Source organism: Triturus cristatus, chromosome 8 (genome assembly GCF_964204655.1).
Source record: "Triturus cristatus chromosome 8, aTriCri1.1, whole genome shotgun sequence".
Classification (NCBI taxonomy): domain Eukaryota; kingdom Metazoa; phylum Chordata; class Amphibia; order Caudata; family Salamandridae; genus Triturus; species Triturus cristatus.
This window is the reverse complement of record NC_140591.1, coordinates 1,347,769,090-1,347,794,031: the sequence shown is the minus strand read 5'-3', so window position 1 is coordinate 1,347,794,031 and position 24,942 is coordinate 1,347,769,090. Positions and strand designations below refer to the sequence as shown.

The window sequence follows — 24,942 nt, the reverse complement described above, 5'->3', positions numbered from 1 at the left end:
ATGCGTCATGTTGGATTTGTCTAGAGAGGTGCAGTGTGCAATTTTTTACTGTACGGGAAACAGGAATTGCTGAAAATGTGGGTGGCGAAAGAGGGCTCCACAGGGCCAGATACCCTTTTCTGCGACACCCAGCTGAAATGGATCTTGCTGTTCTGTATCTCACAATGTTTATTTACAATAGTTATAATTTGATTAGAGTTATACTAATTATGCATATGAAATTGGTCTTGTTCAATCAATCAATCAATAAATATATACTTTATTCGATTTAAACAAATAAAGTCATAAAAGACAAACATAGTGAGATACATTACATGAAGCTGGTCTTGTTCATATTATGGTTTAACTAAATGGCAGAAAACATTGCTTGAACCATTCTCAGACAGACTGTGAGACAAATGTTTATATTGGTGATGACATTTAATTTCAACACATTATAATATTTTTTGCAAATGATTTTAATAGGTTACTAAGACATCATGCTAATTAAATTTAGCCATTACCAGTTGAATCTCCTACTTCGCAACTGGAAATCACTTCAAACATGTTTTCAGTGTTCCAATAGCCCCATCACTTGTGAGTCCTATTTAATGCTTCATGAAGCTGTAACAATAAATGTTTTGTGTTCCAAAAATTGCATGTCATCTTTATTTCCTGTCACTGGGTAACACTTCACCAAGATGTCACTACAAAGCAATTCCCAACATATCACGCTGTCATCTCAGTGACGATAAAATTAACATGATTTCCTTGATTTCTAAAACGTATGTGTCCTTCACTCTGGCCCTTTCTTCTACATTACACATGAGGCTTCCACATAAAACAAGCACACATACACTATCTGCTTCTGTGAACATCTGATCAATGTCCTACTGCAGCATATGCCTTCACACTATATACCCCTATCTTCAAAGCCAAGATCTTCTGCCAAGGATTACAATAAAATACAACTCGGCCTGCATACTATACCAACTGCTACCTGGCTAGTATTCAGATTCTATGATACTACACCCCCAGTCCCCCTCACACTCACTCATTTATCACATTTGTACTACTCTGTGTTAGCTAAGATCAGGTTTATCACTTTTTAAAAGTGTGTATACAGACACAGCCAGAAAACGTACTAGATAGTAAATAAATTACATTCTAAAGCAAAGGTCTAATAATTCTCAAATGTTATATGCATGCTTCCATTCATAACTAAAACTTATTGATTTAAACACCATTAAAAGCTCATTCTAATCTGGTGGTTAATTAGTACGGAAAACATGTTCAAAATCTTTCTCCACATATCTTCAGCCACTTCACAAAAACATGCAGTGTATCAAAGCATAGCAATAGAATAGATTGGTTTATATTGGTGGATCCTACTATTAAAATGAGGAATAATATGCTTTGAAGACTCAGAAAAATAATACTAGTTAGCACTTCTGAGGACATTCCAAAGAAGGTTCTCCATCTGCTCTGCTGGCAAAAGGGAACAAGCATTTACAATGCAATCTGTCTCGCCTTTGGGTCCTTATATTTATTTAGCTATGCAGCACATTAGCCTAGGTGTTGAAACATCTACTGTTCTTTAACATGGTGGAAAGTAAGCACCAAACTGCGTGACTCACTCACCAAGAATGGACACACATGGAGAGAAATATTGCCTTTCAGCGGGAAATGCTACAGTCCAAAGCTCTGCTTTAATATAAAAGCAGGGGCTTCGGTGGTCATATTCCTGAAAATACAAGATTTGAAAAAAATATTATTGTCTACGGGTGCTCGTGGAAGACTATTTCTATGGACTGGAATCTAGAGAATGCTAAATTGATTTCGGTATTTTACTGACGTCTGCTGGTCATTTTTTATTAAGAAAGTTAAATAGAAGTAGTTGCCAGAACATTTTTAAAAAAGAAAGTCCCTCAGCAGAAAGCAATTCTGGTATTTTACTGATCTCTACTGGTCCTTTTTTATTCAAACAGTTAAATAGAGGCAGTTGAACAGAAAAAAAAGACCCTAAGCGGAAGCAGACAAGTCCTAGGGTTGATCTCTAGAGCCCACAAAGTACATACACATATAAGTATATACTAATATATAAGTATATACTAAAGTATATACAAGAGATCTCGAATGCTCGACCTAAAAATAGGGCCACGTTTATCAACATTTCAAACAATGCAACACAGCAAGGCAGCGAGCTGCGCTGCACTCCGTGAAAGAGAGAAACCAAGAATGCACCATATCTATCTATATGACACATTCCTACTCTCTGACTGCGCTGGCCCACAAGCTGCTGCCTAGCGTTGACCCAGGCACCCTTGCACCATGGTGTAAGGGTGCCTGTTTTACATGCAGGATTGTTTTTGTGCAGGAATGGTCACCAACCTACACCAAAACAGCCCTCTGAGGCTTTTTCCTCTTTTTATGTGTGCTGTAAAATTCAGCACACATAGAAAGAGGAACATTGAGGAGAAATAAAGATGTTTCTCCTCATTAGTATTCTGAGACATTCCCAGGACTGCCAGTATTGGTAAATCAGGGAATAATTCAGAATCCATGAGTGGATGCATGGGAACAACCCATGCTCCTACAAATGCAATACCTCTCTGGGGCAGAGTAACGCAAGGCAGCGACTTGTGCTGCCTCGCATACTCCAGATTTATCAAATCATGCAGAGCCACAAAAGTTGGCCATGCAATTCTTGGTAAATCTCATCTAGGTTTTGCTTCACTCTTGCTCCCCCTTGAGTGACACGAGGATGATGCAATACCATGATAAATATGGGCCTGGATGTCTTGCGCATGAAGTTAAAAAAAAGATATCTGCACATGTGTATAATGCTCTTCAGGCCAGTAGTTTGGAATTTGCCTTAATATCTTATGGCGCAAAAAGTGCATTAGGTGGTAGAGCAAGTGGTGAGAGCAAGCATGTTCCACTGGTTTCAAGATTTTGGCATCCATTAATTTCCTCAGTCCTGCTTTCGTACAACCTGGCATAGTGAAATGTGGAATCCATACAGAGGGCAATAGTGACATTGACCAGCATCCCAAGACCCATCTCAAACGCTAAATTTGGAGTAAAAATCTGTAACTGAATGCATTGAAATGCGCAAGCTCGGAAAATGTCTGCAAAGGTTCAAACCACTCTTAAGGGGTAACAGGTGTGAAGTGGATTGAAACTGTTGACATTAACATGTTTCTGACGTTCCTTCAATGTTCCGCATGTCATAGGGGCCTAGGTATACTAGAGCAGTGAATGGGCACTAGCTGCTCTAGTGTGCCATGAGAGGAGATCCAGCCATGATTTGTGAGGACATAATCCGTGGTCACGCCTCCAACTAACAGGTCCCATTGCGGAAAGAGAGATTAAGAGCCAGTAAACAGTTGCAGCATAGTTGTGAGGGGGGAATTGACTTGAGCAAAAGCACTGCCCCATTTTGTGAATCCAGACTTATATGAATATTTAAGATTTTGTCAGCCTAAATTTTGAATCAAACTTACAGAAAAAAAGTATGTGATGGTACATTTACATACACGTTTTGTGAATATTTTGTGACAATAAGGTAATGGGAAAATATACAAAGATTACACCAAACAGTGCTGATGTACAAGAGATAAAATTATCTGCAAATATGTCACATTTGTACTTCAAAAATGGCAAGATTTTGTCATATCTTACCAGGGCACAAGTCAGAGTACATGGACATTCACAGCATCCACCCACTATTTTCACAGGGTGGACGCTGTCCACCCTGCCAAGAAGTTGGGGCCCCTGAGAAATATGCTGAACTTATGCTGGTGTCATTTTGAGACACCGGGACACATTCAGCAGCACCTGAGCATTGTCTGCTTTCCATTCCCAGCAGCACCATGCGGTCTGCGTGGGGGGCCTATTTTTACCTCCAACTGGGCCAAAGATAAAGGCTGAAGTTAAGGGGCCATCAGGCCTCCTTTTGATCGAAAATCCTGACTGGAGGTGGCCTGGACCCTCACACTTAGGAGCCGATTCTGATCCGGGTCAGAAAGCACTCCGACCGAGCCAGATCTGGAGTGTTTTCCGACCGAGCCGGAGGCCTGCAATCCGACCAAGCAAGTATGATGTGGCCTTATGCTGCCGGACTCGGTTCGGTCAGACTCCCATAGAAGTCAATGGGAGCCGGTTGTATGATGTGTACATGGGCTCCCATTGACTGAATGGGTATGTCGCGGACAAGTGCGCCCCCTACAGTGGGTACGCATCTGTGCCATCCGCACCATACATGCCTGGGTTGGGGAGACCCATGGGTCTCCCCCTCTGTCTGAGTCGTAGGGCTGTGGGTGTCAGGGTGTCCGACGCGGACCCCCAAAGGCAACCACCCGGGCGTTCTGTGAGCCGGACACTCCGGCTCGCACAGGCTGTCCGAGGTGTGCATCGTACTAGATCGGTCGTAAATCGCATCCATTGCACGCCACGGTTAGCTTCCGACCGAGCCGTGCCTGGCGGTTCGGACCTGGAAACGACTCGGTCGGTGAATTTCACGTAGCCCACATCGTACTTGCTCGCTAGTACAGCTGTACGAGTCGGCCAGAAAACACGCGTACGGCTCGTTGTTTGGCCGGATCACGTTCGGTGCACTTCCGACCCAGATCGGAATCGGCCCCATAATGTAAATGCAACGGATGGGAAATAGAAACACACATCTTGTTACCTCTTCACAGATACTTATGAGATGCATGCCTTTGAATTTGTTCAGTCCCTGTATATAAGTGCAGGCACTATGAGAATGTCAGGTGTGTTGGTCTGTCCCGGTATTTACACAAATAACAATTTCAACAGCACTATTTTATTTCTTTTATAGCGCTATGCATCCCAATGCAGGTTTCAGAGCTCTTTATGTAACATACACATTATACATTGACAATAATTCATGTTTGTGTGTACATTAATGTACAAGATGTATTACTTGAGACAGTAAAGGTTACAAGGTGTAGGACACTGAAGTATACACGAGGTATCCTGCCAGGCAGGATACCTTGTGTATACTTCAGTGTGCCATTTTCCCCTGATTAACCTGCCTGCTTATCCCTACCTCGGGGCCCTTTCTCTCCTGTTTTTACAAGGTGTAGTAGTCACATGCACTTCATAGTTCACTGAGTTATATTAGAAGGATTACAATTTATGAACTGCAAGTAGCAAAAGTATCTTTGTCTTCAAAACAGTAACCCACTTGCCTATCTACATAAAATAAAAATCTCTCATCTGCATGTTACATGATGTGCTTTGCAGGAGACACACTAACTCCATAAGCTACTTTGATTCAATCTGGGACTAGAAAAAAATCAGATCTCTCCTGCAAAAGTGATAACCGCCAGAGATCTTACCATTATTACTATTTCCTGAGAATTCCTGTGCACCTCTGCAGCCGATGCCTTAATCCCACAAAATATTTCAAAATGCAGACTTTGCAACCAATTAAGCAGAACAGATCTACTACCATGCTTTCATAGTTGCCAATTTCTTTGTGGCAGGGTTTTTAAAAGAATATATATTAGTTGAGACCCAGATTATGTGTCGGGATTGTGCTACGTTTTTGGCACAACCCCAACTACAAATCTAATTTGTTAAATCTCATAATGCGCTTTAATGGACTCATGATATACCTGATAAACATATGTGTGAGGTCTTAATATCTGCTGTCACTTCTTGTGATGTCACCTCCAGTAAAACCACTTCCTGTGATGCCACGTGCAATGTCACTTGCACACTGCCTTACTTGGTTAGTCCCCCACTTCTTTTTTCAGAGTGTTTGCCCTGCATCTCACACAGGGCCTTCACCAATATTGATAATCACACTATGCTATATTTTTTTATGTATGATATATTGTAGAATGAAAAGCCTTACTTATTTGTCAATAAATGCCATGACCGTGTTTTGATGGGCTACCAGCCCCTCACTGCCGACAAACGCACTGTGTTGCTCTTGAGAAGAGACAAGTGTAACATTATGTGTCGTGAAAGGTCACTGGTGCAGAGGAATGTATTTCATTTCTGAATGTAGCAGATAAATGGTCATGCGTGCAGACAGTTTTAAAAAAACTGACGAGTTCTTTCCTGACTGATAATCGCAAGAGAACCCCGTCCACAGACAGCTTTTTCTCATTCATCAATGAGGCCTCTGCTTCTCAGGAGAATGGCTTTCAGCTCCGCATTGACGTAGAGCTGTCTTTTGATATAACATGCTAAACACAATGACACACTATATAAACCATTGCATGTGAATAACAATAAGATTCATATATGAAATTCGTTACATTCAGAGAAAAGCGCTCATTTCCGGTGAATCCTATGACCTCTGATCGCATGCCTGCTGGGTGGGTCAAATGCAGCCACAAAATGATTATATACTTACATTAAATGAGTGCTTAGGGCATTCTGGCATATTACTAAACCCACTATAAAAAAGCCAATATATATTGGGGCAGATTTACGTTCCCTGGCGCATCCCTGCAAATAAGCAGGGATGCGCCAGGGAAGATGAGTCACGCAAGTTTGCCCTTGCGCCACCGCAGATGCGCTGTATTTACAATGCGGTGCATCGTGGCGCAAGGACAAGCAGATGCATGACGCATCTGCCGGCGTAAGGTTGGCGCAGTGCTGAAGTTGTGTCGCAAGCGCGACACAACACCAGCACTGTTCCAACATGGCCTATCCCTAACATGGTGCGTCACGCCTTACGCCTGCTTGAAGCAGGCCTAAGGATTTGACGCACCATCGTCGGAAAAGTGACTGTGTGAAATCTTGTAGATTTCACTGCGTCACTTTTCCAAGGCTTTTTTCGACGTAACGCCCACCCTGCATACATTAAATCTGACACGGGTTTAATGTGGCGCAGGGCTTTACAACGTGACGCATCTTCCTAGATGCGTCACGTTGTAAATCTGTCGCAACATGGCGCTAGCTTTGCGCCGCCGCTGTGTCACAAAAGTGATGCCACGGCGGCGCAAAAGTGGCGCACGGGGCTTGTAAATCTGCCCCATTTTGTTTAACTGATGCGAACGCTGGGAACATGTCTGCACTCTGTAACAAGGTGGAGTTCCTGGGTATTCATTTACCAAATGTGTTTGCTTGTTTCTCTTCAGTCTGAATCAAGGACACTCACCCTCCGTGTTATTGGAATGGAATTGTGTCTTGATTAGCTCACATCAATTAAATAATAGATTTTAAAATGTATTTTAAATGCGTATCATTAAAATAGTTACCAACTAAAAAGCAGAAAGTTTAAATAGTAAGGGGAAAGGTCCATTTCATCAAATCTCTAGACAAACTAATGACTCCTAGTGAACCTCTGTCAGACCACATGCATACCTTAACAAAGGCTGACTTATTCCTTCCCGCCTTAAGCTGTGTTCAAAGAGCAGCATGTCGTTCCAATGCCCCCTTGTGACATTCCATTAAATCCTGCTCAATACATCCCTTTTTAGGCCTCAGCCGAAGTTAAAAAGAGATTCTGTTATAAGTCAGCCGATTCAAAGGAGGGCCCCAGTGAACTCGACATCATTATTAAACTACTCCACCTATTATAGTTGCAGCTCAGCCTTTCTGATCCTTGAAGTCAGCTTCACTGGGTCTCTCACATTATAAGATCTTTAGACACTTCTTATCTTTAATAGCATCCCCTACTTTCCAACATCCATACCACCATTTTTTTAAAAAGATTTGCAGCAAGTATATTGCATTGTATTATTTTCTAATAGCCAAATGGCAGATTAGAACAGGCATCAAAGTAGCTAACAATAATCTACAGGTGTATGGCATAAATCCGAGATCTATGATATATGAGCAGGTATTTACATAGTGCCCTATCACTGAAATATCTTGGCTCTATACTGTGCCATATCAAAGCACATAGAAAGCTTACAAATTATGTTAAAAGAGAAAGGTTTTATTTGCTTTTTTAAATTTAAGAGGTTTGGATTCTGCACAAAGCTGCAATGGGAGGAAGTTCCACAGTTTGGCCACTTCCACTAAAAAAGGCCTGGACATTTGTTTTGGCCATTTTAGTTATATTAGCCAAGTATTGTTGACTCGATTTTAAGATGCAGTGGGGGGCAGCCGCGGTCGGTAGTAGGAGTAACTGCAGGGCGGTGACGTGGGGAGGGGGAGGGGCAGGGTGTGGGGTAGTAAACTATGGATTTCAGAGGTTTACAGGTAAGTTAACATATAAATTAATAAAACGAATTTCGTTGCGTGCATAGCATCGCATTTGGGGATGCAGTGCACGCAACAAAATTCGTTTTATTAATGTATATGTTAATTTACCTGTAAACCTCCTTAATCCATAGTTTACTACCCCCACCCTGCCCTTCCCCCTCCCCACGCCACCGCCCTGCAGTTACTCCTACTACCGACCGCGGCTGGTGGGGGGAGTACCATTCCAAATTCTAAGCCAGAAACTCAGCAATATCCAAGTAAAATACTCAAAGGATTACACCTGCTGATTTAAAATGGACTCTCTTTTATCTGAAGCCAGAGTAGTTTACAGTGAACTGGAGATAATGGAGCTCTTCTCAGAACTTTGGTGATCAAAAGCCCAGTCACAATATGTAACATTTGTAGTTGTTGTATCATGCTTTGGATATAATTAGTTAGATCATGTTTCCTTAAACCAGTGTGGATAGAATTGTTCCACATTTGACTGGGATCTGCAGAATTTCCTCTAAAACGGGAATCAGAGCGTTTACAGATTTTAATTGCGAAATAAACATTTTGAATACACACACTGCTTGTTTTGTAAGTGACAAATCTGCAATCAATGATTATTCCCAAAATTCTGACTGATTTTGAAGGGATGGAACAAGTCTACATTTCAAGCAGCCAGTCCAGGGAATTGGGGATTTGTGCATTATTAGGTTCTAACAAAAGTTACGTTTTTGATAGATTCAATTTTTGAACATTTACTGACATCCAACATCTTGTGCAACACAGAACATTTTAAAGATCATGACATGCATAAGAAATGAAATCTTGAAGTTTATTCAAACTAAATACAAACTGGGTGTCATCAGCATACATATAGAAGATGGATTATCTACTTACTATCAATGGAAAAACCGATAACTAGCCTCTCTTGATTTTTCCCATCGGAAATGTCCTATATGAATATATGGCTTGAATGCAAAAAAGGTGGTGGGGGGTAATGGGACTCTTAGCACATTCGATTTGTCAGTCACAGATATCGAGAATGTGATCTTATCATCTTGCGGCACTTAATGATTTTAAAGTGCTTATTGACCAGCATATATATTTCAAATGGTCTCAAATTTTCTATTAAATAATATGTGTGCATTCTCAACAAACTGAAAATTAATAAAGCAAATAGAAGTAATTCCTATATCATGGAGGGCCAATACCAAGTGACAGATAAATATTAAGCAGTAATGAGAAATAATAGAACCTTGAGTCACATCGAAATTTAAAGTTTTGGACTTAGAATAAAAAGGAGTACTTGCAACAGTTTGACTTCTCTTATCAAGGAAGGATTGGATTTATTTGAGTATTCAACCCCATACCTTTGTTATCTAGGTTGCAAATGAGGCCGACATGGTTGATGCTATCGAAGGCAGTGGAAAGAATGATGACGAGAACACTCACCTCCCTTATGTTCACCCTTTTCTAAGATTGCGACCATCTCTGTGTTTCGACTGGGTCTAAACTTAGCTTAAAACAAAGTTAACAATTTGAAGCTTTCAACAAACTTTAACAGTTAAGGATAAACCCATTTCTCTAGAACATTTTTGAAAAGTACTAAAATGGAAATTGGACGGTAATTAGTCAACAGCTTGGCATCAAGATTAAGTTTTTGTAATAAAGGTATGAGCAGAGCTTTTTTCCAAGAGATGGGTACCTGACATTTTTTAGGCTCCAATAAAAGATTCGGAAAATCAATACCGTGTTTAAGAAAATGATAGATTTAGGACCTTTGGCAAGGGGTGGGTCTTTTGGTAAACAAGATGCACACATACTACAGAGAGTGTCCATCATACTTATGTAAACTAAGGAAATGTAAAACTCAAACGACTCTCCCCAATAGGTGTGGTACTAATAATAAACTGAGGGTCAACGTTCAACAACATATGTTGTAAGCTGATTGCACCAATCCTCTGTATGTGATGGAGGTACTGTTTGTGAATGAGGATCTTGAAGTTTGACTACAATTCAATGATTGCTGCAGCAAAATTTAGTTAATTCATAATTCTATCTGAAAAATACATTTTATTGCAGATGTGATCTTTTCTTTAGAGATTCTAGCAAATTCCTTAAACTATCATTCGGCTACCTTGTCGTAAGTCCTCCACCATTTAATCTCATATTGGCACAGACTTATTTCATGGACACTAATTCAGGGGTAAACCATAGGTTGCTACAGACAGTTTGTTTGAAGTATTCCCTGTTTCAGGAGAGAGAGATTCTAGGTAGAGCAACTAGATCATTGACTTCTAATGTCAGAGTAATTTGCCAAATCTTTAGCAAGTAAAGCTCAGGAGAACATTTTTAGTAGTTTCTAATTTTAACTTCCCCATTGTAATCATGTTAGGGATTTTAAAAGAAATGGTGACATGATAGCTCCATGTGACTTTGAAATGCTCTCCCATCTTAATCATCTTAATAGATGAATAGATAGGTCTAATAAATGTACAGCCTTAGGAGTTGGCTTATTAATTAAGAAGTCTAGACCATAAATATTTGTCTTACTGTGGAATACAATCGGTGATGCCCACCTCCTAGTCGAAACATAGGTTAAAATCAGCGGTAGATCCAGCATTATAATACTTAGAAATTAGCATTATCACTATATGCGCGAAACAAGGATGAGCTAGTTTTCCATTTGTTAGGAAGCCTTTGCCACCAACTATGAGGACACATGAAGTATGCTACTTTCAAGGATGTAAATAAGTTAAACTCAGTTTTCTAACTCGTTCAGCAAACAAATTACATCTAAAAGTACCACAAAGTCAGTATTTTCAAGAGAGCTGAGATATTTTTATTTTAAAAACACATTGACCTGGCTAATTCTTAATGATGATCTATATCCTAAATAAAAGAAAGTGATTCTTCTTTCACTTTACAGCAGTTTGGCGACGTTTTGACATGTGTAACACAACCAAGTAAAACCAAAGCTGTTTCTATAATGAGACAAAATGCTCAACCTCCCATTTTTTGGAAATGTGTTGCCATCATTTCTATAATAAGGACTTTTCTATTTTTAATTGAACATTATGTAAGAGCCTTTTCAATCAATCACTCTAGTTTGTTGACTTTTCTGTTTAATATGAGCCTATACAATGGTATGTGTTTTCATCTATTTTTGTCTATGGGCTTCATTGCAAAATCCCTGGTTACAGGACCAGTAATTCAGGCCCCGCAGTCACTGTCACTAGCAGGTAGGACTTGCATGGATTGGAACAACCAGATCATTATGAGGTGGAGCAAGAGTTTCCACTAAGAAACGGAAAATAATTCTGGTGTCAGATTTATCTCATTCGATTTCCCTGTGTTATTTCTCTGCATTTTTTCTTGGAGATTTCAGCAGCTTTGAGAAGCTAGAGTCTCTAGAGGAAAATGAACAGGCCTTGGGTTTTCCCTCATTAATTTTAATCCTGATGGGTCTGGCAACTTCCACCATGAGTTACTTTAATGAGGCTCGATGAATGGCAGATTACTATAGCTGGCAGGCAGCTCTAACTGAATATATATTTGAATTCAGCTCACTCAAAGCATTGCTTGTGGGGGAAAGTGCATCGTCATTTCAGAGATGAGACAGGTACCTAAAGCCAACTCCTGTTACATACCAATTAGTGTGTTATTATATTTCTGATTAAATATATATTTAGCCTTGAAATCTGAGTCATTAAAATTTTGTACACCTGCAGGCATGGAGCCTTAGCCTCAGTAAGATTTACAATTGTGTATCTAATTAATGAAAAACATACATTTTTCCTAAACAGATTTGCAATTAGCAATCATCAGAGTTTTGGAAAGTGTTTAATGTGAAAAACATTCACATTCTAATTTGTATTTTTTACTTTAAAAAACATCTTGTGAAATGCTCCATTCTTTCATGCATCCTGTTAGAATGAGGACATTTAAAGCACTTTCTGTATCTTATGTTACAGTATTTTTTAGGCAGATATGTAGCTATTCAGAAACTGTGAGAAATAAATTACATATGTTTGTCAATCTTAGTCTGTATACATGTAATATCCTTTCACAAATCATCTGTCAATACACAGGGAAGGCCCACTAGTGTTTCTGTATATTGATCAATGCTCTCATTTTTTACAGACTAACTTAGCTTGTGTCTATATGAGAAGCTTCCATGGAGCTATTTGCCTTTGTGAGTAATCTGTCAATTCAGTCATCCGAAATTCACACATTTCCAGTGTATTAAGTCTCATAGACATCATTTTGTCAGTTTGCCCATCTGTTATCTACTATCTTACCAAGTCTGCAGCTTGCATTGCTCGGCATGGAATGTGTATTTTTTTATACCGTTGGTATGATGCAATGGAGAAATGAAATTTAATTTAAAAGGTTATAAAAATCTGATCATATAGGAATCTAAATTTCATAAAAATAACTTAAACAAACTATCTTAAAGCAATAACCGTAAACCAAATACAACAAATTAGGTGCTTGAGTTGTAGATTTGATTTTTAAAAAATGTGCTAATTTGCTTTCAACATAGAGTGAAAATCAATCTCTCAACATAGTTTCAATAAATGTATCTTATTCACTCGGATACTTCTTTTTTTATCTGTTTATTTTATGTTCCAGTATATCATGGTACATTTGGCTCGTAACATAAATCTACATATTTCTGTATATCAATTCAGGCAACAATGCCGTATTTGTTAATGTTTGCCATACAATACACTTTCTAGATTGGTGGGTGGATCTGGAAATAAAAATTCAATTTTTCTTAACCGGTGTACTCTCACTATCGAGGTAATAGAAGAGTAACTCTAAACATAACAGTTAATGGTATCTGGTCACTTGGAATGCACCATATGTTGCATCATGTTCTCAGTCTGTGGTTCAAGGGATAAGTTTGCAGGATTCCTGTTTTTAAACGTCTAGGTAAGCCCCTTGGTTATTGTCACAGGACTGTGGCTGGCACCAGGTCCGGGTGCTCATAGGATATTAATATCTCCCCCCTTTTCTCCACAATCAGGAATTTCCTGTGTTCTCTGTTTTCGTTGTGTTTTAGCGCTAAATGTTCACTGTGCACCCATTGTGATACATCTCGCTCTTTGGATACTTCTCACTCTCATATCGACGGGGTATTATCTGCATGCACTCTAGACCATAGCTATTTGTTGTAGACATGTACTGGTCCTGTGAAGCCCACAAACATACCTTTGTTGATCATATGACCTCTCGTTTTTCTCACTGTTACAGATTGACACACACATGGAAAAACAAAAGGTTGTCTATCTGTCCTCTTCACTCAACTTTAATCACAAGATTTGCTAATGTGTGGCCTGATACAGAGATTATCAGACAGGATACTCCATGGCAAAAGTAACGGATATCCGGTGGGCCATAGTACAAGAGCCTTTGGAAAAAATGCACTTCTAATATGTCAGATGGCGTATCTATCAAGTTTGTGACGGAATTCTACTCTATGACCTTATTATTCAACACAATTTGCAATGCATACATAGGAAAGGCAGTTATTTTACAGAAGGTAATGCTACAGCATAGTGGGCTGTCTCAGCTTTGTCAAATGAGAGCTGGAGTAAATGGAAGATTTGGTGATTTTTATATGAGGTTTTTATTCAAGAAAGGGAAATACAGCAATGATTGGAATAGATTTGAGACTGAGGTGAAGTCAAGTAGGACAGCAGAGATATATGAAATGTGCACACAGAAGAGAATATTGAAGAACGTTACCAGAGTTAGCAATAAAATACAAATTAAAAATGCACTTGTGAGCAAGTAGTTTTTCCAACAGTACTTTCTTTTTAATATTTAAATATAAAGACTAAATTCTAATAACTAGATAATCCAAATAACCCACAATGTGAACGTAAATTTATGAGTGAGTGTGCATGTGTTGGTGTGTGCGCCTGTGTGTCTGTGTAACAAAATTAACCAAAACAAGAGAACAAGAGGAGAAAAGACAACATGCAAAATTTAGAATTCCTTAAAATGTACCCCAAGATTCTCAAACTTACATAAAGTAGAACTACAGCAATGAAATGCATTTTTCTTCAAATGCCACATTGATAGGGTGATTCAGTCAAGACTCCACCCTCGGTTTGTGTCTCCTCTTCTAAAGCCTTACATTCAAAGAATGCTATAAAAGGGTTTCACAACTATCATTGTAAAGTATATAAAGATCTAATGCAGTGAAGAATAGTCTATGGTACACAACTATTTTGTCCAGATTTACTACAGCCTCACCCACTGCAAAGTGACATAAATCGATACAAATTCTCACAAGGGTATTTACCATCCAGCACAAAAGGTGTTTTGCGCTGCACAATTCATTGAAAATACCCATGGGTTTGAATTCAAAGCCCAAGTTAGTCAAACTGGGCTTTGCATCAATAATTAATGTCTCCCTCATGTAGTCTTTAATAATAGGACATGTGTATATTTCTCAAAACAAGTGATGCACTGCATGTGTGCCTCACAGAACATATCAAATGTGCGAGATCCTTCTGAGCTTCTCTATGCAAAGGAATTTGTTGTTGAAGTGAATGTTTTCCTTCAATTCCTTTGCTAGTCAGCCTACACTCACCTCTGCCCCATGGAGTGATGCCATGCAAGGCTAAGACTAAGTATATCACTCTTTACCGTACCCCCCCATAAAAAAAGTTGAAGCAACATTCAAACTCAGACATCAGAAGCGGTAAACCGTGCTTTCTAAAGAGATTTATCTGTTGAGCCAACAGGATATATAAATCAAATGATACGCAGTCAGAGTACTGGAGCTGTAGCACAGCTGATCCTAGCAAGTGGAGCACGATCGAGAGCTTTTTGACTGTGTTTTTTACAGAGTGCAGTGCTATAAATGGGCCTGTACTCACCAGTACCAAGTACCGGCACTTCTGAATTTTCTGCCCTTGAGTACCGGACCTTCTCCTTGGGCAAACAGAGTACCGGTACTCACGGGGCAGTGATGCAGAAAGGAAATGGGTATGCACTGAAAGAAGAGCAACACAGCTGACAACGCGTCGGCCTGTTTTCATACAGCACTCTGATAATCGAGTGATAACTTGCACTGCGCTAATTCGAGCATTGAGGCATCTAGGAGCGGCTGGGTGATGTCTGCTAGGTAGCAATGAGACAAGAGAGTTTACCATAGTTAAACGTTTCCCAAAAATGTTCAGGAAAATAGCTTGTGCAAGTCATATGTGATTTAAGTGTTCTACCATGGGAATCCCACTTCTATTGTTCTATGCGGCTGAAGGCAAGAAAAATATCTAGAAAATTCAGAGACGGACCAATATTAAGGGCCTCCTCTGCCTGGAGAGTGGGAGGTGCATTTATAACAGGTCGGCTTGGCTTTTTTTAAAAGATGATGGTGTTTCTTTTCACTGTGGTGCTCATTTTTATGCCTCAATAACAAAATGGGCCATTTCAACATTGGTTGATGCCCAGCTTTCAAACCCGGGATGTGATTACATACATACAATGGCCTGAGTAGGGAAATCTTTGAAGGCTATAAGTTGCTTTAGGGGATCTGGCAAATGCAGGAGTGAAGGTGAGGCATGATTTCAATCACAGGCAGGGTTTTTTTCAATCTGTAATCTTTTCTATAGGAGTTTTCATCAGATTTCACTTTAAAAGTGTCCATTTTGTTGTTTAATAGCCGCCAGTAGTTCGAGGAAAACTAGAGTCAGTTTACTGAAATCTATAACTTCTATGAGAAAACTTCTATTGCCAAATTTTCTCAAAGGCAGTTTTGTAATAATTAATTTGTGTTTCATCTTAATGACAAAAGAGTGACAATTCCGCTGGCTAATATTAAGGCCATAGGGTGGAGTAACCTACTTAAAGATAACATGGTTGGTGTAAGGTGGTTTGACATTTGTGAGCACTGGGTACTATAGATCTATTATAATGATTTTAAACAGATGAGGCTTTTTTATTTTTAAATAGAATAGGATCATGGTGTTTCATTTTCAAGGTGTCTTTCTTAAAGTGAGGTCACTCTTCAGTACTATGCAGAATGTAATAATTCAAAATATCTTTCATGTGCCTTGTAAAGAGGAAAACTATACACATAAAATTTGTAAGATAATATTAAATGCACCCTTTTGTACGTATAACGACAAAATGAATATACCAAAAATGCTTCTGTATCATTATGCACATTTGCACACCAAGAAAATCTCAATAAAATTAAATATGTGCTCCTGGACACGCCCCTTAGCACTGCCCATAGTCCTGCCCCCAAACCCAACCCCTAGTCTACAAATCAATTTGGTGAGTACCTGCAATTATGTTTTTTCATTTAAGCACTGACAGTGTGAGTACACCGAGCATTCTTCCTTCTGTCAGAAGTCACCTTTTGTCACCGATGAAAGAAGTGCAAAGTACAGCAGCTCGAAATGCAATAAAAGACATAACAATATGAGGCATTTTGCTATTGTGACACCCTAGGGGGAAAATGCTTTTAAATGTCGGTAGCTTTGCTTGTCTCTTTGGTTGCATCTAACAATCATCAGTTCCCCCTAAGCTGAATATGGAAGAAGGAAAAGACGACATCAGGGGGGCAAGACACCTGGGGCCAGATTTATGAAAGGATTGCGTTGCCCTTGAGTCATGCAAGGTGTCACAAGGGCAACGCATTCCTTAAGCCATTGCTACATGTTGGGTTGTGCTTGGCACCAAAAAGCCCCTCTAATGAGCATTCTATAAATATTTCAACATAACATAACATAAAATTCCTGTCCACACCCCTGTGTGCGCTTATCTAGACAGTGCGTTAATGTTTGATCATGTTTGACATGTATAGATACCAAATATATGGACTATAGATAGCACGACATTCTCTTTTTTTTGCTACTTCTGGACAGTATAAAAAAACAGAAGTTTAAAAGCTAAAAGGTATATATTTTAGGGCTGCCATATATTTCAGCTTTCCAAGTGCATCTGACTGATTCAGAATGTGCGACATTCATTTGCCGTACAAGAATGTGCAAGTCACTTTCACTGAAACACACGTGGGGAGGTCTAACTGACACACCTTGCAATAACTGACCTCTATGCCAACAGGAATGACACTAATTAGAGAAAAGACTATGATGGACAACTAAACCATCAGATGGGATCAACAAAAACTCGAAAAGGCAGGTTCGTAATCTTACTTGTAGAACCTTGTTGCTACAGCAGGATTTTTACAATACACATTGTAAAGCTATATGCATGATGTGATCCGAAGTAACTCACCACACTGGTCTGTGGATTGTATGAATGATCACATAATGGAAACTCTAGTACGAAATTTGAGTCAATCGTGTGCAGGTATTCTCAATCCTGTAGCACTGCATACATAGGATCAGGCTTCAAATCTGAGAAATAGTGATTATTCACCTTAATAAAATTCATAAGATCAAGTGTTATTTTTTCATATTTTTATAAACTATCAGAGCTGCTCACAAGCAATAGTCAGCCTTACTCAAGGAAGGTGATATTGAGAGACCCAGTACCCATGCTTGCAGTCACTATTAAATAGATTGGGACCAGTGGCTTTTCCTATCAAAGCAGTTTTTGTTGCCAGCAGTCCATGGCTAACAGTCTTACAGCTAATCCTATATATTGAATAAGATGAGACTGCATTAAGTCGTTTTACCTTTCTAAGGCACATTGATTGTAAAACCTGCTTTTAGTTTATCAAATCCCACGCTGCAGTGTTGGAATTCTTGAGTGGGTCAGGACGAGCGTGCAGGAAGAATGCACAATGCGGTGTCCTTGGAGAGGCCGTTCGCCGCTAGCTTGATTGCAATGTCTCAGTGATGAAACTTAAGATATCCTTGAGGTTGAGAAGCACGTGCTACCGCCTGCTCGGTCATCACTGCGCATGTCTCCAGCACTCCCATCAGAGGATTGCTACTACATAAAGGGGCTCCATTCACTGCATTGGGCAGCGAGCAGTAATGTGGAAGGGAGGATGGAACAGCAAATGTGGGTCACATATTATTAGAGAAATTGTCGTGGGAATTTGTGCAATAGAGTAACTGACGAAGAAAGCTACCTATCCTTTGGCACAAAAGAGGAGTAAAAAAAGCAGAATCACTGGTGCGTAAACATATATGTAAAAAAAACCAAGTACGTAGCAATTAGTGGAAACCAGATTCCAATTCCAAGAGACAATGTTATATATTGAAAATAGAATTTAGGCAAAACTATAGCCAGCTGTTGCTATGACACATGTGAGAGGGTCACCATATGGACACAATGTTTCGTCAACATAATGTGAAGAATCATGCCACTCTCCCTGCTATACACACACACACACACACACACACATAAACATACAGTCCAATTGTCAAACATTACTCCAAAGACATGACAATTCTCCCACCAGAGGGCAGGCGAGACTCTGTCCTTTTGGGGTCCCTATTTTCCACTTGAAATTCTCATAAACTGCCCTTTGTAAGGGAGCATGTATGGCAAGTGCATTTGGTACTTAAGGAGCATAAACGAGATTCAACTTGTTGGATAACAGTTAGTTGTGAAGAAGTCTGCTTCTAACTGCAATGTCAGCATCTTTTCCTGGATTACACCCACAACCACGTGGTGATGGGATGAAATTATGACCATAATGAGTTTGAATATGCTCATTAACATCAAAGCACATAGATAACATGCCATGTATACATTTATGTTAGCCGGAATTCATTCATTTTAAAATCTTAACTGCAAATTGCTCCTTAAAGAATATAACCATGGACATTTGATAAATAAATTAATTAAAGAGCAAATTCGACACTTATATGTGAAGATAATGTCTGTGGACGTCTTGGAGAAAACAGCCCCTCTGCAACCCTATGTTGGTGAAGATTTAAACTATTCGGCTGCTTTTGCTTAGCTTTGCTTAGAGACCTCTTACACTGTTAAGTGTTTTCTCTTTTAATTTAGGTTTATTAATAGGTTGTCTTAAAAACTTTTGCTATTTCTAGCTATTTATTGACCTGATATTTTATTAAATATCTTTTTGCAGCTTGAGGTGAAACAGAAACACTCCTCTCGGAGAAGCCAAGACCGACTTTATGTGCATTCGAAAGAACTGATAACCATATGTCTGAAAGGCAGCCCTCTATCATGCCGAACCTAAAAAAGCACACACCATATAGCACAGCACTCCTCATGTTACCCGATGAAAAGGGCAAACTACGAAGCAGTGACGGATTTGTAGCTTGTTTTAATATCAGTGTTGAGTGCTGGCCTCTCATTGTCTCGGCTACAACACTGTGCCAAAGGGTCTTGGTGTACACCAGACAGGGCCATGGAATGTGGGTAAGTACTGGGTCAAACCTCTAACCAAGCGATTTAAAAACAAAGTGTTATTAACTAACAAAACACTCTGAAGCAATCTGGGACTTACGTTTCACGTGCACATTGATATCTGTGTGTTTATGAACATTTGTGTGATTTTTTTGCATGCCCACTTCGGTCTGGGTGGGGCCATATATCCCCATTAATCCTTTGGCATGGAGGCCCTAGGTTGCAATCCTATAAAAGGCTGCTGGCTTGATATTCGTAGCTCAGTAGCAGCAGTCAGTTTCAAATTCAACCCACTGAACTACAGTGGAACTATTTGAGGAAGGCAGATTTCGCCGTAGGACGAAACACGTGCTGGCTGTTTATTCCTGGCTGCCTGTTCATGCATCAACATCACTGACGCACAAGCTGATAACGGAGTAAAGAACATCGAACCTTGGTCATTTGGAAATTTAAAGATTGGCAAATGTGGGTTCTCGGGGCTCTCCTATACAGTCGAATACAGAGGAAGCAACGGGGAGAGTCGGAGGCTGCGTGAAAAACAGGTTCGACTCTGATGTTCAGAAGAGTGTATGCCCTGCTTCAGAAACTGAGCACGTGCATCGGCGACCCGTGACGCGTGTTGGTCTGAGCCGCATTCCACGTGAAAAGGGGCGAATTAAAAGTGAAGGAATGTCCGCGCAGCACTTTGACAGTGGCCTCCGTGCTGCCGTGTGTGCATTCATGCACTCGGTGTCTGCTCCACGGCTCAGGCCCTTCTAGAAGCAAGGACCGCACAGGAGCCTGTTATTGCTTTCTCTCCAAGCCTAACCACAATCAAGAGTAGCTTTGCTTTACCGCCCGCTCCTCGGTGTGCTAACTTCCCGAGGGCCTCTCTCGGTTCGCTTCTTCTGGCACCTAGTCTGACTGTTCTTGTTTTAGCAGAGCCAGGAGCCTGTTCCTCGACATATGTAGTCCCGTCATTGATAATGCCTGCATTCATATTTTTACAAATTTGGACGGCAATACATTGAGAACTTCAGCAGACAATTCTTGCCCACTCCAGAGAGGGAGGGATGCACAGGGCTCGAATGAGCCAGGTTTTCGCAGGCTTACTCGTGTTGGACGCTGCCAGAAAGGCACATTGAGATATCCCAACGAGAAGGGAAACTGGTTTGCATATACATCACGCCATTCTTCTCCGCTTATTGCACGTGTGGAGAATAAATACATTGTAAAACCTGAACTTATGGCATCTTTCTTGAAGTGCCAAACATCCTATTGGATTATTTTAGCGTTAAGGCATTAAAATCTTTTGCCCTACATGCTATCAAATGTGTGTGTATGTTCGTATAGATATACGCATGTGTATGTGTGTGGGTTGGATGGGGTATGTGTGTGCGTGGATGGGTAAATGGTGTGTGGGGGTGGGCGTGTATGTGTATATATATATATATATATATATATATTACTACAGTGTAAAAGACAAATTGGAGTTTATTACTACAGTACAAAAAAGTGACGTGAGTAAATCAACTTTTGCTGTCTCAGACAAACAGGTACTTCATGCATGAAAACAACTCTTCTAGTAGTTACACTATGACTTGAGTGTGGTGCCCTTAACTTACTACAAATATGTAGCCCCTTGCATTCTTCTTTGGGTTAGATACATTTGTTTAAACAAATGGACATGGAAAAAGCCATGGTACAGGCCACGCATGAAGATGCACAGAGTATGCTAATTAGTACCATTGTTAGGGAGGGGCGTCATGACGCACAGGATGCATTAGGTCTAGTGTTTAAAAGTCTCCCCTTCTTCCCCAACAGTGGGAATAATAACATATTGCACACTGCACGTCTTAGCATATACATTTCCGGAAGAGAAAATAAAATGTTATCCCATAATATATAGTACTATATCTTATGATGGTGACCTCTAAAAGATTAAAGGAAGCATAGATTTTGCATTTCTACTTCTCCTGAATGCATACTGAGGTACATTCAATTTCACAGAGCGAAGGCTCGTGACAAAACACCACAGAGAACAGCAAAGACAAGATACTGAGTGTCCCACTGTTCAACATGTCTGATACCCCAAGGCAAACCATGCATTCTGAGTGGCTGCAGCTGAACACACCTCTGCCGCCTGCAAACAGACAACCTGCACTACCCAAGACCACCCTTCCTCTAAATAACTCAGAACAAACTTCCAGAAAACACCAAGAAAGTGCAGACCGTGTAACATTCACCCTGCCTATCACATCAGAAGGGTCAGTACTGAAAAAGTACAAGTTATACAGCACCAAAGAATGCTAGCATGAACACAGCGCCTTTATTGTTCCTATATGGACCGATTCGGATGCGTAGACGTGTTTTTAGTGTCATCTGAGCTTAACACCAATAATCATAACATCATATAGGCGACACTTTAGAGCTCTCGTGCTGATGAGCTAGGAGGACCCTAACGGAAGACGGAAATTGACCCTTGACCCCCACCAACTGTAGTAAAACACAGACACAATTTGGGTGCAGTAGGCACAGCTCTCCACTCTGACCCGGTGTCCCTGCGCCTGCTGCTCTAAGGATTTATAAGCTACTAGTATTTAAAAAAAAAAGATCTGTTTCGTTTAAATAATCTTCGTTAAATATGTTTTTTAGTTAGGGTAATATTGCCACTCCTGTTGATTGTCTGTGTTGTCTATCTCCTATGGATCTTTTAGTGACATTTCATTCGTGTTTACTGTCCCTTCTGTGACTGACGCGCAACCGAATAAACGCGTTTGGAGCGTGACAGACGAGAAGTATTTTAATGTCATGTTTCTGGCCTTGTAATCCGTGCAGACGCCGCTCTCTTCCCCTCTCTTCAAAGAAAGACCAACAGCTAGAGGCTGGCCTCCCGCGAGCCTGACCCTAAGTGACACGGGGTGGGCGGCAGGGGCACCTTCGCTGGGCCGGCCGTTGCACCGGGTGCTGTTCCGTCTATCACGTGTGCTGTGTTGCTGCAGAGTTCTCCCTCTTCTCTGTATTGATGAACTGAGGGAGAGATAACTTGCTTACAGCAACACCGGCATTACTAATTTAACGAAGGCAGTGGTCTTTCTAAATGATTCCAGGCCTGATAACGACCCCAATGGGGCTGATAAGGCAGGTCGACATCGCTCCGAGGTCCCTCATTGCAAGATAAAATCCACGTGTTTAAAGCGACACACATATGTCATACGGATACAAAGAAATAGTTCGCACGTCCTAACAAATAGTGTTTAACTCAATGCTAGCCCCCTGAGTCTAATGATCCCTGGAAGCTGTCTGGGTTTCATCCGCGTTCGGTCGTGTCATCAACGTTAATCTTTGCCAAGGATAGTAAGACGAAATGGAGGATTGGCGGCACAAATGTCAAGACGTGCTTGAGGAATGGAAGAAGAGACAGGCTCGCTGCGCGCCAGGCGATCTTATGGTACAAGTGCACAGGACTCTGACGGTGCTATACCGCCCCCTACCGGAGAGCAGCTAAACAATCTCCGCCTGAAGCCGTGGCCACGGAATCTCAATGGCAGAACTCGTTGCTTTAGCATATAGTGTGTGCGAGTTCTAAACTGCACTGGCGTGTGACTGCGTGCTTTGCCTACTTCATACATGTACTGCACTGTGTTTGAAAAGCGCTAATCTGAAAGCGCTTATATATTAGTTGAATCAAAAACCCGCTCTTTTCACAAAAAACCTCAGCAGTAATTACGCGCCCTTCTAATAAACAAATTTAAAAGGAATTCTACTTAACATACATATAAGCTCTAAGCCGTATTCCTCACCAGCGCTGCTCTCGAACCACGCTGTTAAATTCCAGCATCTACATATAAACATATTTTATTTAAACCGAATGTCCGCGCCTGGCAGTCGGCGCCAGAATGCCAAAGTCCCCACACGCCGGATCGTGCAGAAGTAAAACCCCGCTGTGGAATGGGGAGCACCGAAATTCATGGTCGCCAATCACTGCTTAACGCCACTTGTTTGCAATCTGAGAATCAATCAGTTTTGCCGGCTCGTTTTCCCACAAGACATGAAAAGATCGCGCCTGAAACGACCATTTAGCAAAGGGCCACCCTCAATCTCCAAAGGTCGACTCGATAGCAAGGGAAGAGGTCGGGGAGGTGCATTTGTGGGCAGGATACATTAGAAAACCTATACACAGCTCCAAACACACGCACTGTTGCAAGTACTCAGGCTGGAAGCAGTGGCCAGATATCTGTTTTCAGCTGGGAAGAAAACCTCTAGCTCAAAATGCTGCAGCAGATCTGCTTTTCTTCATTTCTCCTCTTCATTTTCTTATCTCTCCATAAAAACATTTCCAAGAACGGTCTCACATAGAAAGAAAAAAAAAACTTTGCATGTGTGTTTTTTTACGGTTTGTGTTTTCCAGTAGTGGGCAGGGAAATGCAAGAAAAGGCGCCTACCTTGCCCGCTGGAGACGAGCAATCCTAGCAGGTAGAGGGGAAGGAGGGTCATGTTCAGGAGGTGGGAGTGCTGGACAGCTCCCAGTCCAGGCTGCTGGTGCTGGCGGTGAGGGCGGTGCGGCTCCTGCACCTGAGTCCTCGCGGGGTTGGTTGGTATCCCTTTGACCGTTGCTTAGACGGAGAAGCGCGCAGTGGAGCAGCAGTGCAGCGACAGCACAGTCCTCGCGCACTGGCTGCACTCCGCCCGCCGCCGCGCTATGTATCCGGGAGGCAGCTAGGTCTTCCTCCGCGCGCACGTCACCCACTCGAGGACTGGGATTCGTCCGCGCTCTGTGCGGAGCCCAAGCAGGTAAAGCGGGATTTAGAGCCTGGCAGGAGACCGACGGTGTGCGTAGGCACCGGGCGTCCAGGAGACTCCACGAGGAATGTGCAAGAGAAGACGAGCCAGCAGTGAGCAGACTGTGAGAGGGTGGGCGCTGCAGAGGAGGCAGAGCCAGAAAGTTACACAGCCAGCGCGAGAGGAGGGGCTGGCAGGAGAGGCAGAACGTGAGAGAGGAGGGATCTGCAGGGGGAGAGAGACTGCAAGACTACAGAGGCAATGCCAGCCAGTGCTATCCAGGGGTGGTAGAAGCAGCGGGCAACGAGGCGGATCAGAGAAGTGCAGTTGTTGAGGCAGCGGTGTTGGCAGGTTGCAAACTGGGCATTGACTGAAGGCTGCAGGGGGCATCAGGTAGTGGTGAGGTGACAGAGTTCGGGCATTAACTGAGCTCTGCTGGGGCGCGAGGCAAGTCGTGACAGAAACTGGGCTGTATTAGAACTCTAGTGGGGACTCACAGCAACCGCCACAGAGACTGTGCAGGGGTTAGCAAGGTAGAGGTGGCCGACAATATGCATTACTGGAGATCTGCAGAGGGGCAGGGCAAATGGTGGCAGAGGCCGGACACTGACGGAGCTCTACTGGGACGCACAGCAATCGGTGACAGAGACTGCAATAACGGAGACCGCAGGAACGCAGACCAGTGGGGTGACAAAT

The 24,942-nt window shown here is 41.4% G+C and overlaps 1 protein-coding gene across 2 annotated transcripts in view; it reads right to left on the bottom strand.

Annotated features, from left to right (window-relative positions):
- The window catches only part of NCAM2 (neural cell adhesion molecule 2), a 1,313,898-nt gene extending 1,289,758 nt beyond the window's left edge, over positions 1-24,140 (bottom strand). Inside the window, exon 1 of one of the 2 annotated variants that reach the window (XM_085623062.1) lies at positions 23,910-24,140. In XM_085623062.1, the coding sequence (XP_085479188.1) occupies positions 23,910-23,961 (52 nt within the window). In that variant the 5' untranslated portion in view covers positions 23,962-24,140. The remainder of the gene's footprint in view (positions 1-23,909) is intronic. The other variant, XM_085623061.1, reaches the window with a different exon arrangement.
- Between the last annotated feature and the right edge of the window lie 802 nt (positions 24,141-24,942).